General features: G+C 40.6%; 1 protein-coding gene across 3 annotated transcripts in view; it reads left to right on the top strand.

Moving 5' to 3' along the window:
- Positions 1–13585, top strand: part of ASB3 (ankyrin repeat and SOCS box containing 3) — a 115313-nt gene that overhangs the window by 73112 nt on the left and 28616 nt on the right. For all 3 annotated transcript variants that reach the window (XM_014595090.3, XM_059719260.1, XM_059719277.1), the window contains 3 exons: positions 8183–8295; positions 9137–9272; positions 10996–11173. In XM_014595090.3, the coding sequence (XP_014450576.1) occupies positions 8183–8295; positions 9137–9272; positions 10996–11173 (427 nt within the window). The remainder of the gene's footprint in view (positions 1–8182; positions 8296–9136; positions 9273–10995; positions 11174–13585) is intronic.

Genomic DNA, 13585 nt, shown 5'->3' with positions numbered 1-13585 from the left:
GAGTAGCACCCCCATGAGACTAATTAGGGCAGATGTGAATGAAAGGGAGGAAGTAGAAATGGAGAGGAGGCATATAAGGTGGTACTCAAAAACAGGAGAAAGGGAATAACTATGGGAGGTAAGAAGATAGAGGCAGATAACTGGGGCAAAACAGTGGGGGTGGGGAGCAGAAAAAAGATGGGTAAGAGGATCAGAAGGTGGAAATGCCAAAAACTAACATGGAGAAGATGTAAGAAGCATGAAGGAGAAAGGAAAGGAAAGAAAGAGTAAAGGAGATTCACAGAAAGCCAAAAACAGGCAATGATGGGGAGGCCAGGAAGCTGGAGGATGTGTACAGGGCTAAGAACCAAATGAGGGGGAAGGAACAAGAATAGAAAACAAGACGGATATTATGGAGAAGAGGTTTCCTATCAAGGAAAAAAGGAACAGAGCTTATGTGGGGAGGCGGGCAGGGGGAAGTAAGTGGTGAGAAAATAACAGTGGTGGAGGCAAAGAAGAAGAATGAAATCCTGGTGCCATGATTGATGATAATGGCAGAACTCCCAGTGAATGGAATAGGGCCAGGATTTTGCCCCATGTGCAAGCAGAAGAGACATGCAGAAAGGGATCCATGAGATCAATATAGTTCAGTGGCTTTGTTCTCCTTCATTACGTGAAGCTCAAGTTTTTTCCCCTTTGAATGGAACAATAGACAAGAAACTTAAGTTTTTGCTTGGTTTTCCTTCCTTTTCCCCAGAAAAGCATTGCAGCTTTTGGAGTACAAGCTGGAACAGAGGACACGTGCTTCTTATGTTCAGGAAACCATTACAGTTCTACAAGGCAGAAAAAGGTTTACTTGTAAAGAGGTGGCCTGAAGCCCATCTACCTGTTACTACAGGAATTTCTCTACATTATTACTAAAAGTTTGCTTAAGGCTTTTTTTACCCTGTTTTAGCCTAGTGTAGGTTAAAAATGGTGAGCAATTAAAAAAAAAAAAATTGGCTCTGTGTCCAGTTACTTTACAAGCATTGGTTAGAAATTATTTGAGTACTGTAGAGAAATTAAATATTTTAGATCATGATTACTTTTGCCAAAAGTATTTAATGCAGTCAAAGATGTAGTAATTGGAATATGCAGTGGGTTTATAAAGATCCATAAGTAGTCATGGTACTTACTTTCCAAATGAGCATCAATCTAAGATAAATTGTTGCTTGGAGGCTTTGCATGAAACCATCCACCACTAATTCCATGTGTCACAGCGGGGTCCTGCAGGAGGGCCGTGATCTCCTCAAGGCCCCCTTCCCGTGCCAAGTTGGCTCAAGGGCACCCTCAGATTCTCGCCTGCCACGTCTTTTATGTTCCAGTGTATTAGGGAGGCTGCCTTACGTCTTCTTGGACACGGTTCGCCGTAACGTCTGGCCCCGTGGACTCCTGGACCCTTTGTGGGTCTTGTCCTGCAAACGGGTGCTTCGGGGCACCCTAGCCTTATGTGCTTTGCGTGGCTCCAACCACCCCTTTCACCATGCCCCAAGCCTCACAGCTGGAATAGACGTTGTTCGGTCTCTCTCCGTCTCCACTCCCTCTCTGGCACTCGGGCTCTTGACAGCCCTGTCTCTCTCTCTCTCTTTCCGCGCCCTCCTCCGGGGCCTTCTCTGTAAAGCCGCCCTCCTCCGGGGCTCTTCTACAACGCTGCCTTCTCTCGTGGCCTCCTCAGTAATGCTGCTCCTCTCCGGGGCTGACCGCACTGCTACCCCCTTCTCCGGGGCTGACCGCACTGCTACCCCCTTCTCTGGGGCTCACCACGCCCGCACTGGGGCTTCTCAGCAATGCCCCCTTCTCTGGGGCTTCTCAGCTGCCCCTCTTTGGGGCCAGGGTCTATGTACCCCGAATGCTGCACCCTCACTGGCGCTGGGTCCCTGCTCTACTGTGAGTCCCCTATGAGGCCTCCTCCAACTCCTAATAGCCTCACCCAAACCACCAGTGATAAACAGTAACACAAACTCAAGCCCATAGGCTATAACATAAACAGAAGCCACCCAGCTATAATCACGCTTTATCTGCTAGGGCTCTCCATCCCACAGCTGTCATGTGCTGTTCCTTCAGCAGGCTTCTCCTCTCTTCTGCAGCAGAGAGCTCCTTCTTCCTGGGCTGCTGGCAGGGAACTACCTCTGGCCTCAGCTTCTTGGGTTTATAAGGGAGTCAGGCCCTGCCCCTTCTGGTCATCTGACCTCATGGTTGCCCTGGCAACCCACAGCTGGGCTCCTTATTCTCTGCTAGGGCTCTTTCCCCGGCAGTTTCCCCTCTTTAGGAGCAGGGCACCTCAGTGCCCTGTGACCCATTGCTTTTGATAATGTTGTGGTATATGGGTAAGCAAATGTATTTGTGGAACAGGAGCCCAGTAGAAGGTCAAAAGCCAGTTTTCTTGAATCAGAAATCTCTGATTGTACCTTCTCTAGAATCAGATTTGGGTGAGAGAGCTTGTTATTGTGCTGAACATGATCTAGCTGTGAGTGAAGCCAATGAGAGAGAGTTTAGAGGCAGCTCAGAAATTTTCGCTAAAATCTCCCTTGCTTAACTTTCTGATGTAGTATTGAATATGGATTGTACTTGTCTGTATTTGGGTTTAAAATGAGATCAGCACCAGTTTCACTTGTGGATAGCAACTGTCAGCAAGCATGGATTGGATCTTAGGCTAAAAACAGTGCTACTGTTATGATGTAACAGTCGATGTTAAATACCCTGTGGACCTCTGGTCAAGAAGATAGGAAGATGTTTTATGTTTCTCAGGCTGGTGGGCAGATAATAAACTTGTTCTTCAATATATCCTCTATTTAAAATGTCTACCTTGACAAGTGCATAATGAAAATGAGCTAAATAAAGTTATAGGTGCTGATTGCCTCCTAGGTAGGACAGACCTTTGGTTTAGAATTACTCTCAAACAAATTTTGCCTTTCATTTCAGCACCCCCCAAATCAAGCTGGTCAGCTCTTGCTCCACTGTAACATTGCATCTTTTATGATGCCCTGCTGTAAATGGAGCTACCCATAGGGGCTTGTCAGGTAGGTGGATTTTTAAAAATTATATAGCATGGTTTGCAAAGTGTTTTTTTTTTTTGGTTGATTCTTTTCTTGTTTGCTTTTTGTTGTGTGTGTGTGTATATGAGTGTTATTTCAAAAGACATACAAATAATTTGAAAGACACTGTAAAACTACGCTATATAATGAAGGGAAAAACCACTTATCTGAGTTATCCTGAGTCCATTCCATGCATCAGCCCACTTCTTCAAGCTTTTATTCTTGATCATGCTTGTAGTGTTAATGGAAGAGGCACCAGCTATTGTAACTGTGTGGGAACTAACTGGGGCAAGAATGCACTTATACAGGCTTTTGGGAATTTCCATATATAAATATACAAGTGATCAGGCATTAAGCTTAACTTTTAAATTCCATATTTGGAACTTTCTTCATGTAAATACCATTGGAGAGAAATTCAGTTTGCAATTTAAGATGTTTCTGTAGTTGTTACTGCAAGTGAGATATAATAAGTGCCTGTTGTGGTCTAAAGAACTCTGAAGAGCCCATAATTGAGAGCAGAGCAGCTATTTTTGGCTTGTGGAGAAAAGCAGATTCATATGGTAAAAGGGCACTGTATGGTAACTAATATATTGGTTTGTTCTTTGTACATACTGGAGTGGTTGTCAAAGGTGTACAGCAGTGGTCTCACTTTATTTGAAATAGATTACTTGTGCGAGTAAGGGGAAGTTTTCAGCTCCTAGAAGTGTCCAAGAAAATCTGTAGCTAGAAGAGGGTAAAAAAAGAATGACTGAGAAATACTATGTACAGGAAAAAATGTTCAAAAGCCATTCTTCTCTCTGCAACTCCTGTTATGCAGCTGGAGACAGCAATACTTATGGTGATAGCCTGGGCAGCCAGTTGCTATGCACAGGGCTGGTTCAATTCTCACAGCTACTCAGTTTTTCACAGATTTAAACACAGTTTAGACAAGATGATATCAATAGCTTGTTCCTTAGGCCAGGTTCTTTCCTCTTTTGTACTTCTATCAACTGGAAATGTATAACCTCACAATCTTGGCAAAATGTTGAAATGTGCAATACATTCAAGGAATCAGAATCCCAGCTTTTCATGATTAGCCCCTGAGAAATAATTTATCAGTTTTAATGAAGAGTTGAAAGACTGGGTATCAGCAAAATAGAAGAGAGGCCCTTGCTCTGTGCGCTTTTTTAAAAAATCTTTTTTTTTTAATCTTCGTTAACAATAGTGTTCACTCTCCTTCACCTGTCTGGCAACAGTCAGTTCCAGGTGCTAGAACCAGCCTTTGGAAGGGGGTTAGGTGGTATTCTCCTGATTGCAGAGAGCATTAGATCGTAATATAAAGATAATTTATTAACTTCTCAGTAGAAGCTGAATTGTAAGGGGTAAGTTCAGGTCCTTTTTAATGGTACAGGTTTATGGCTGGATGAGCAAGCAAGCAGTTATTTTCAATCTGAAGTGTTTTTTTCTTTATACAAAGACAGGATTTGACCAGTCAGAAGCTTGTCTACATGCACGAGGGTTGTCAAAGATGAAGCCTGTGAAGCTGTTCCATCTGGCCTGCTGGGCTACCAGTGGGCCAGAGAATTAGGAGTGTGGCTAGTGGTAGGTATGACTTGCTACAAAGTCTGGGGCCCTGCTCGGCATCCTCATTGCTGGCAGTGGGGTGAGTGAGGGCAGTATGACACGGCCCCACTTGCCCTGCAGACTTTTTGGCCTGCCACAGTTTGCACTGCCTGCGGCTTGACAAGTCCTTTCATTGGTCTTCTGTAGTGTCTCTGAGGTGATTTCATTCATACATTGACAATTTCTGATAGTTCATTCATACCAGTGCAGACATGACAGACAGCTGTATATAAACCATTCTCCTGTTCCAGATAACTGACCCCTTCAGTTCTGGGAGGTCACAATACAAAGGTGGCCAACAGGGAAAAATACATACTTTCATAAAACTAATATAAAAAATGTCCCATATTCTGAATGTCCTTTGAGGTTTGGCACTTGGATATCTATTTTAGCTTGCCATTTTTTCTCTGCACCAGGTAAAATCAGCTGAGGCTTAAATTAGCTTGTATGTGCATTCTGGACTAGAATTTTTTTTTTATTAATGTTATGAAACTCTGATATCTTTGTTGCAGCCCAAATTTGCTAAATGTTGTACAGTACAAGACTTGTCTACACAAAGCCTTTGTTATAAAGAAATCTGTCTCTCCTTTTCTTTCTTGTTTATCGATACTTTTTTTTTTCTGTCATGTATCGTGATATTGCAAATGACAAGAGCTTTAACAATCAAGCTTAAGAAGTGGAACTCTAAGTGGCTTTTTATCTTGAAAAGGAGCTCCGCGTTGGAACAAGCTTGAACAGAGGGAAATATTATACCAAAAGAAATTTGCTTGAGTCATTTTTGAGCCACTAATGCAAAACAGAAATATCTGAATAACAAAAGCTCTGGTGCAATTCTTTTCTTTATTGATTCTACAGTAAATTTGTCTTCCTTTTGAAATCATCTTGGGCTAGGTACGTGAAAGGTTAAAAGTTTAAATGTTTAAACGATATGCATATTTGTACCGGTATGGCATTACCAGTTAACATATAGTGCAGGGCGCGGTCTGGAGGGCAAGGGAAGCAGTGCGGTGTCTCAGGAACAAGAAGGTGGCAGGGCAGGTAGGGAGGGAGGAAGGAAGAGGGGATGGGGAGGAGCAAGGAGGGGACTAGTACCCATACAGAGGAAAGCTCAAGGCCTAATGACTCATCATTAAGCAATTAGCTGGTCTTTCTCAGGTGCTCCCTCCCAGCTATAGTGGTCTGGGAAAGCCCCTTGCCTGCTACTGCCACCTGTGGCTTTGCTTCACATGGGTTGTGTTTCTCACCACCTCCTCCTCTTCCTCCCTCGCCCCTTTCTATCAAAGACCCTGGGAGAGGCTTCTAGCAGTAGCTGTGTCCGAGCTGCTGTATTATTATCAGTTAACTGTTTAACCAACATAATTGGAGGAGGTTAAACAGATAATTTTGTATAATTACTGTTAACAGTAATTTTGTTAACAGTATTTGCATGCATATCTTGGACATTCCCCTGAATGGATCCAGGGATTCATTTCCAGGCATATTTCTTATATTGATGATATTTCTTATATCATCACAACCTTTATTTCTTTTAAATCACCAAATCTTTGTTTTTGGAGAGGTCATGCTGTATATACAAAACATATTTCCCTTGGCTTCTTCATTCTTGTATCACATTTAACAGCTGAAGCAAGTTTTTTTTTCCACTTTCAGTCTTTTAAAGTCAGCCCAACTTCAGGGAAGCAAGCTGCATACTAGTTGTAGGCACCACTGACAACCTGAGAATTAGAATATAGGTTGTGATCACATAATGTTTTCTGCTAGTAAATGCGGTAATGCACGTCTAAAGCAGATACTAAGGATCTGACTTTTATAAATAAATTCACTGTTGATTGAGATGAGAGAAATCTAGTTTGGATTGAAAATGTAGGGAACAGAACCTAGCAATCGGGCCTCGTGCACAGAGGCGATATCTTCTATTAGACCAACAAAGATAAAAGACTTCACCTCTGTCTACGAGCCCTGATTGCTTTTTCCTCTAGACCAATATGGCTACAACCTGGATACTAGGAACAGATCCTAACACTGAGATTCGTTCTCCAGATTCTTTTTTTTTCGACATAATTCTGTGAAGTTCTCAATGGAATTTTGTAAATAATTGTCTTGCACTATTTACCATGTTTTTTACATTTTTGATGATGCTTTAGAGATACTTACGAAGCCTTGCAGTTCACTAGTAAACTATTGACCCAAGTTGGTGGTATACCATTTTATAGATGGGTGGCTCATTTCACCTTTTGTTTCATGTAGCCTGAAGTTGTATAGGTAGGGATTGAATCAGGATTCTCTTAGGACCATAAAAGTATGGGAAGAAGGGCTGGAAGGCACCTCCAGACATCTAGTTTAACCTCCTACCCAAAGCAGGATTATCCTTGAGTGAATGATTCCATATTAAAATTGTCTAACCTGTACTTAAAAACTTCCAATGATGAAGACCACAACTGTTTTAAGTAATCTATTCCAATGCTTAACTAAACTCATGGTTAGAAAGTTCTTTCTAGTATCTATATTTAAATCGTCTGACTTAGTACTTTGCTGTAAACAATAATCATTTTATTTCCATGGCTTTAATTTTCAAGGGTTTCTGGTATATTTTAGCTTACATTGGTACATAGTTAAATTTAATTACATACTCTCAATATTACTTTTTCCATGTTTAATGCCAGGGTAAGTAGGTCAATATAGCTGACTGATTGCTCATCACACGGTGTAAATTGGGAGTAAATCCATCATGTTAATAGAATGTAACACTGTCATTGGCATTAGTAGAAATATCTGAAATTTACCTTGGTCAATGGTTAGAACCAGATCCACTGTATTTCAGAGAACTGACTGATAAGAATTTTGCCTTGGTAACATCATACTTTATATGGTATTTTAGAGTTTTGTAGACAGATATCAAAATGACACTTTTCAGGTCTAAGCTTTTCAGTGATATAGGAGAAAATATATATGTAGGGTAATATAGTTTAAAAAAATGATTGTTTATAGTTGACTTGTGAAATTCTTATCTCTGGGTAAATAGGACTGAGATTCCAGCAGAAAGTTCCCTTAACTGTGTTTCCTATAGACACCCTCCTCTGCTGGAAGAAAAAGCAATTTTAGTTTTGTTCTGTATTTACACTTGTATTCCTTGTGAGAGCATGTTTATCAGATTAATAATATTTTTACTCCGTTATCCACCCACTGACTATCATACTCCTGCATCATAATGACCTGTATCTCCTGCTTGGATTTTAAATATTTTTCCTCAAAGGTGAGCAACACTGGATATAATTTGTTTCACATTAGAAAAATTCACATATGTAGCACATAGCAGAAAGGTATTTGTGTTCAGGTTCAGATCAGGCCACAACAATCGTTGTAATCAGTGCTGCACAATCACGTATAAATTTTGATTAGTCCTTAAAAGGACCATTAAAGAATGATGGTTTGAGATGTGAAAAAATGGTGATAAAGCCACGGTTGTCCAGCTCTTACAGGTGTACCTGTCTCATAAAAGAGTTTTCTTATTTTTCTTCTCTTTGAAGCTGTTGAAAATGGACATTCTGAGGCAGTAAAGCTGCTTCTCCGATATGGAGCAAATATTAATGGACCCCATTCTTGGTCTGGGTGGAATTCTTTGCACCAAGCTTCTTTTCAGGTAACTTATTAATGTATTATTTCATTTCCATGTAAATAGTGTGTTTTACCTTTTTAAAATTATAGTTTGTGCAGTTTTGTCTTCTTCTCTGGTGATTTATGGTTGTTAGGCTTGGGCAGAAAAGGCATTCTAAATGCTAATGATCATTCTGAATATGCTAAAGTATGCTACATCAGCTACAGTGGGAGTTGGGCAGCAATGATTATTTAAATAATGATAAGTATTGCATGTAGGTAGGTGATCAGATGTAAAATATTTGGGAAGTAAATCTATTGTAAGATGCATTCATTTTTTGGAAAAGACTCATTATCTCACAGGTGAGACAGGCATGGCCTTTGTTTTTCTTTTTTAAATCAGTTTAACAATTTATAAGATTTATGGTTCTAACATGCTGTTTTAATTCCTATTTGTACTTATTGAGCTGAATGAATATAGAAGATGAATCTATCTGGTGATTCTTTTGCACAATTTTCAGTATCCCTTAAGAATAGCAGTTAGCAGTCATTCATGGCTGTGGGCCAGAATGACCCAGGTTGTCAGAGGCAGTCAGATGGGTGCTAGGATCTGGCCCCCACAGCTGCTGCCACAGCACAGAGAAGCTCCCTGCTGCTACTGTTTCTCCTCTCTGGTATGAGAGAATGCTGTCAAAGCCTCAGCTCTGTGGGCCAGATCCAGTGACTCTGTGGGCTGGATCTGGCCCATGAGCCATAGGTTGCCAACTCCTGCTTTAGGAAAGTAAATGTGTTGTATATTCCAGCTCACTATGTAGAGTTAGAATGGAAAATTATGGTTACTCAAATTCCACTACTTTTTTCCTAATAAAACAAAATATTTATTTCAGGGATATACTGAAATAATTAAATTGCTCCTTGAGAAAGGAGCAAACAAAGAATGTGAGGATGACTTTGGAATCACACCCTTGTTCATTGCAGCTCAGTATGGGAAGCTGGAGAGTTTAAGGGTGCTTATATCACATGGTAATTTTCATCTTTCATTTAGCATTACTGTTGTTAATCTTGAATCTATGTGCAAACTGAGAAAATTGATTTGAACTCTAGTTTTCAATTTTATGATGCTTAATACATTTTTTTTTTTAAGTTAGTGCGAAGCCATTTGTGAACAAGTATACGAAACTATCACTAAATGCTTCAGTCTCGTCAGGCTGGTACCTTTCCATGCTTTCCTTGGGTCAGAGTAAGAAACAGAAAAGAACACCTAGGGAAGGGCTAAGGGCCAGATTGTATGATGCCCTTAATCACACTGAATGGTCCTGTACCACATAATTAGTTCACTGATGTCTGTGGCATTGCTCCTGGAATAAGAGACTGCTAGCATGAGTAAGGGTTTTGCACTCCAATCCTAAAGTTACAATAAAGCTTCTTTTAGTATCTTTGAAACAACCAAGGTATATGCCCTCTTACGTGGGTAAATGAAAATTTAAATATCATGACTGTTTAATTCATGTGTACTCTGAGCCGGGTTAAAACAGCACACGTAGATTAACTGCTGTAGCATGTCAATACTTGTGGGGTAATATTTAGAGGAAGTAACTTCAAACAAAATGTCAATGAAGCCTTTGTCTTTCCTTCAGAATAGCTGTCATTTATCTTACTTTGATTCATTCTTCCACAGTGTGCAAGTGAGGGTTCCCAGTCTTATTCAAAAACTTTTTTCTTTCGTTCAACATTGGGAATTACAAAATCAAATTTACATATCAACTCTATAACCAGTTTAAACGTGTGAATGAAAGAAATAGCTATGGTTTATAGTTCAGTTTATTGAACGTCTCTTATTATCAGAGGTTAAAACTCTACTAGTAATTTACCAGAGTATTAGCTTAACAATCTATAGTTGTGGTAAGACTCTTGGTTCATCGAATAATAGGACTGTCCTTCTTTAACTGAAAGCAGTTCAAAATTCTGCAGCGCAAAATGTTGTTTTAGTTTGATTTTTTTCAGTAGTCTATAAATAACTGATGACTAAGGGTTGAAGACTTTTGCGGTGCTGTATTTTGCTGTGCTTTTTGATTATCTTTAAACAGTCAGAAAGAATGAATGATGTAAAACAGGGCTGTTGAATTCACCAGGCCCTGCGGACCAGATGTGTAGTGTAAGGCTAGTCCGTGGGCTGGATGAGTGGTGTGGGACTGGTCTCTATGCCAGATCGGGCCCACAGACTGGCCCTGCACACTGGTGGGTGTCACATGCAGTGTGCATCCTAGACTGGTCCTGTGTACTGTGTGCACATGCACTGGACTTGCCCCATGCACTGCATGCTGTGCGTGGGTCTGGTCCACAACCCAGGGGGAACCCTGTGGACTAGATGACGGGGCTTTGTAGGCCAAATATGGCCTATGAACCATATCTGTGACACCCCTGACATAAATCATTGTTCTCTTCAGGATCCCAAGTGGAATTTTGGGGGAGGAGCTTTGGCAACACGTTTTTCTAAAAAGGCAAATTCAAAATGATACTACAACACTTTAATTATCAAAGTAACACTGTAAAATATAGGCAGTTTTAGAAGATACCCAGAAAATTGGTTTAATAAAAAAAAGTTTTTTAATAACATGGTAAAGCTGTTTAATCATGGAAAAGCCAAGGTCCAATTGACAGTGTAATCTCTGTTGTACTCTTTTTTCACTTTATCTGCTATATTATGATTGTGATCTCTCATATTAAGTGTGGTGTCTTGTGTCAGGTGCAAATGTCAATTGTCAAGCCAAGGACAAAGCCACTCCATTATTCATTGCTGCACAGGAAGGCCATACTGAGTGTGTGGAACTACTATTATCAAAAGGGGCTGATCCAAATCTCTACTGCAATGAGGAGGAATGGCAATTGCCTATTCATGCAGCAGCCCAAATGGGCCATAGCAAGTAAGTGATATAAAAAATTTGAAGTAAGATTCTGGTAATTAAAAAGCGAGTTTTCCACAGTCAAGGAAAGTAAAATACAGTCCTACACAAATACTTCTCAGGGTTAGGTTCCTTACTACCACCTGCAATGATGAAGGTTTGCTAAATAATTGGGAGCTTAGAGAACCTTAGCAAGCAGTTGTGCAGGACTCCTGCTGTGCTTCAGCTATTTGCTGTGGCTTTTATTTCAAAGGGAAGTGGTTCTCTCATCCCCTGCTCAGGACCACTTATGAACTTCAACTGAGAGTAGAAGCAGCACCCTTTGAAGAAGATGACTCAACAAACAGCTGCACAGCTCAAATTCAGTTTGTATCAGGTATCCAAATGAAGCAGGTTGCAAACTACCTGAATAAGGATGATGTAGTTCGTGTTTCAGTAAGCTGTGGATTCTGGTTTTCAGTTTAACATTTTTGATTCTGTTCATTTTCATTTTCATTTCATAGTTTAAGACATGTTTCCCTTGTGGAGTTCCCAGTGAAATGAACACATAAGGTCTGATCCAAGCCTGATCTAACTTCTGAGTCAGCGGGGTTTCTCAAAGAGAGGAACTTCAGGGTCAGACTTCAACTCGTATCATAAGCATATCACTATATGAATGTTTTATTATTATTTGTATCTAAAAAAACTATGGTTATACAGAAAGCTTTAGGAGTCTCTCTAATTAGAATTGCAGTCAGAATTGATGATTGGGAAGGAAAAGTGATCATACACAAACAGTTAACTAATTGAACCAGCTAGTAAATCAAAGCTATGTGAAGCTTCTTTGGAACAAAGTTGGGTAATGAGAGTGGGATGAGGCAGGCACCAGCCCCAGGTATTGATTTTAGATGGGGCACCTGCAGCACTACCCCCTCTCCTTCAGCACCCTCCCCCTGCCCTCCTGCTCCAGCTCTCTGATGTGCAACAACATCTCTATTGAGAGTGCTGAAATTGCTAGTTACGCCTCTACAGAAATATATCCTCATTCCTCCCTGAAAGCCCTATCAAGTGAATGGCACCTGCAAGAGTTGAAGAATAAGAAGAAAATTTAGAGTCCATACAAAGATCCTTCTGCCTCCATTCTTCTGGGTAGTCTCCATTCTTCTGGGTAGAAAACAGCCATTGAAGAGCTGTTCTTTCCTTTCCCACCAATGCAACCAAGCAAAACCAATGTTTAAGATCAAGGGCAGCAGTAGCCAACCTATGGCGTGTGCGCCACAAGTGGCACAGATATCTGTTCTGTGTGGCATACAGCAGTTCAGGGAGGGAATAGGCAGCACTGTAGCAGATTAGGCAAAGAACAGAAATCTGAGTAATGGATCAGGCAGGAAACACAGGGCAGGAAGCACAAACCAGAGCAGCAGATCAGGTAGAGGGCACAGGATAAAGAGCAGAAAGCACAGCAGCAAATCAGGCAGAGAAAAAAGATCAGAGTGGCACTCAGGGAGGGTGTGGGACTCATTTATGGCACACCTTTTGAAGAGGTGGGTCCCTACTGATCAAGGGTATCAAAGACGAGCTGAAGATCTAATATTACCAATATGAACACTTAATCTTTGTCCATTACTAGGAGGAGATTATTAGGCATGACTACTAGAGAAGCTTTTGTGCCAAGTTCAGGTCTGTGCTCAAACTCAGAAGGTTTAAGGAAATTGAAAATAATGTGAGTCTTGTCTTGACACAGCCATCTCCACAGTCTTCCTGAAAACTGAAAGCCAGTTGGCAATGTCATCAGTATCAAGAGATGACTATTAATGCTTTCCAAAGCGGTAGGCTGCTTGTCCTTTCTAAGAGAGGTATTTAATAATCTGAGCTGGTAAGGACTAGTTTTAGCTGGTCAGGAAAGACATGAGTTCTAAGCACAGGTTGTGAAATGAAGTTCTCCCACCACTTTAGTATCTTAATGAGGAGCCAAGAGCAGAATTCAAACAGAGAAGACATCTACTCTCAATCAAGCTGTCATTTTGTCACTTGCCTTGTAAAAGTCTAAATCCAAACTTTCCAGCCTAGATAGCTGGTTGGCTAAAACTACCATATTGTCTTGCAAACAGCACACCTTTTTCTCAAATAGTTGCTGCAAATTGGAGTGCATGTTATATGCAAGAAATAGGATAAGAACAGGTTTGATGCCTACTGGGTGAAACTCTAAGTAGAATCTGCATTGTTCCACAAAGAGCAGAACAGTGAGCAGGCTGAGCTCTCTAGCACATCAGTTACAAGGAAAGATTTTTTTTCTTTATTCTGCCTTTCAAAAACAAAGTGTGTGTTATATTCTAGGGTGTGTTAACTTCAAGAAAATATGGTAATTTAAAATGGAGGGATTATTTCAAATACAGAATTGAAGTGTTTTTAGAACAACAATTCATAAATCTGAAAATGTTTTCAGTTTAAATG

Source organism: Alligator mississippiensis, chromosome 1 (genome assembly GCF_030867095.1).
Source record: "Alligator mississippiensis isolate rAllMis1 chromosome 1, rAllMis1, whole genome shotgun sequence".
In the NCBI taxonomy this organism is placed as follows: Eukaryota; Metazoa; Chordata; order Crocodylia; family Alligatoridae; genus Alligator; species Alligator mississippiensis.
Note: the sequence above shows the minus strand (reverse complement) of the source record. Positions and strands in the feature narration are given on the sequence as shown.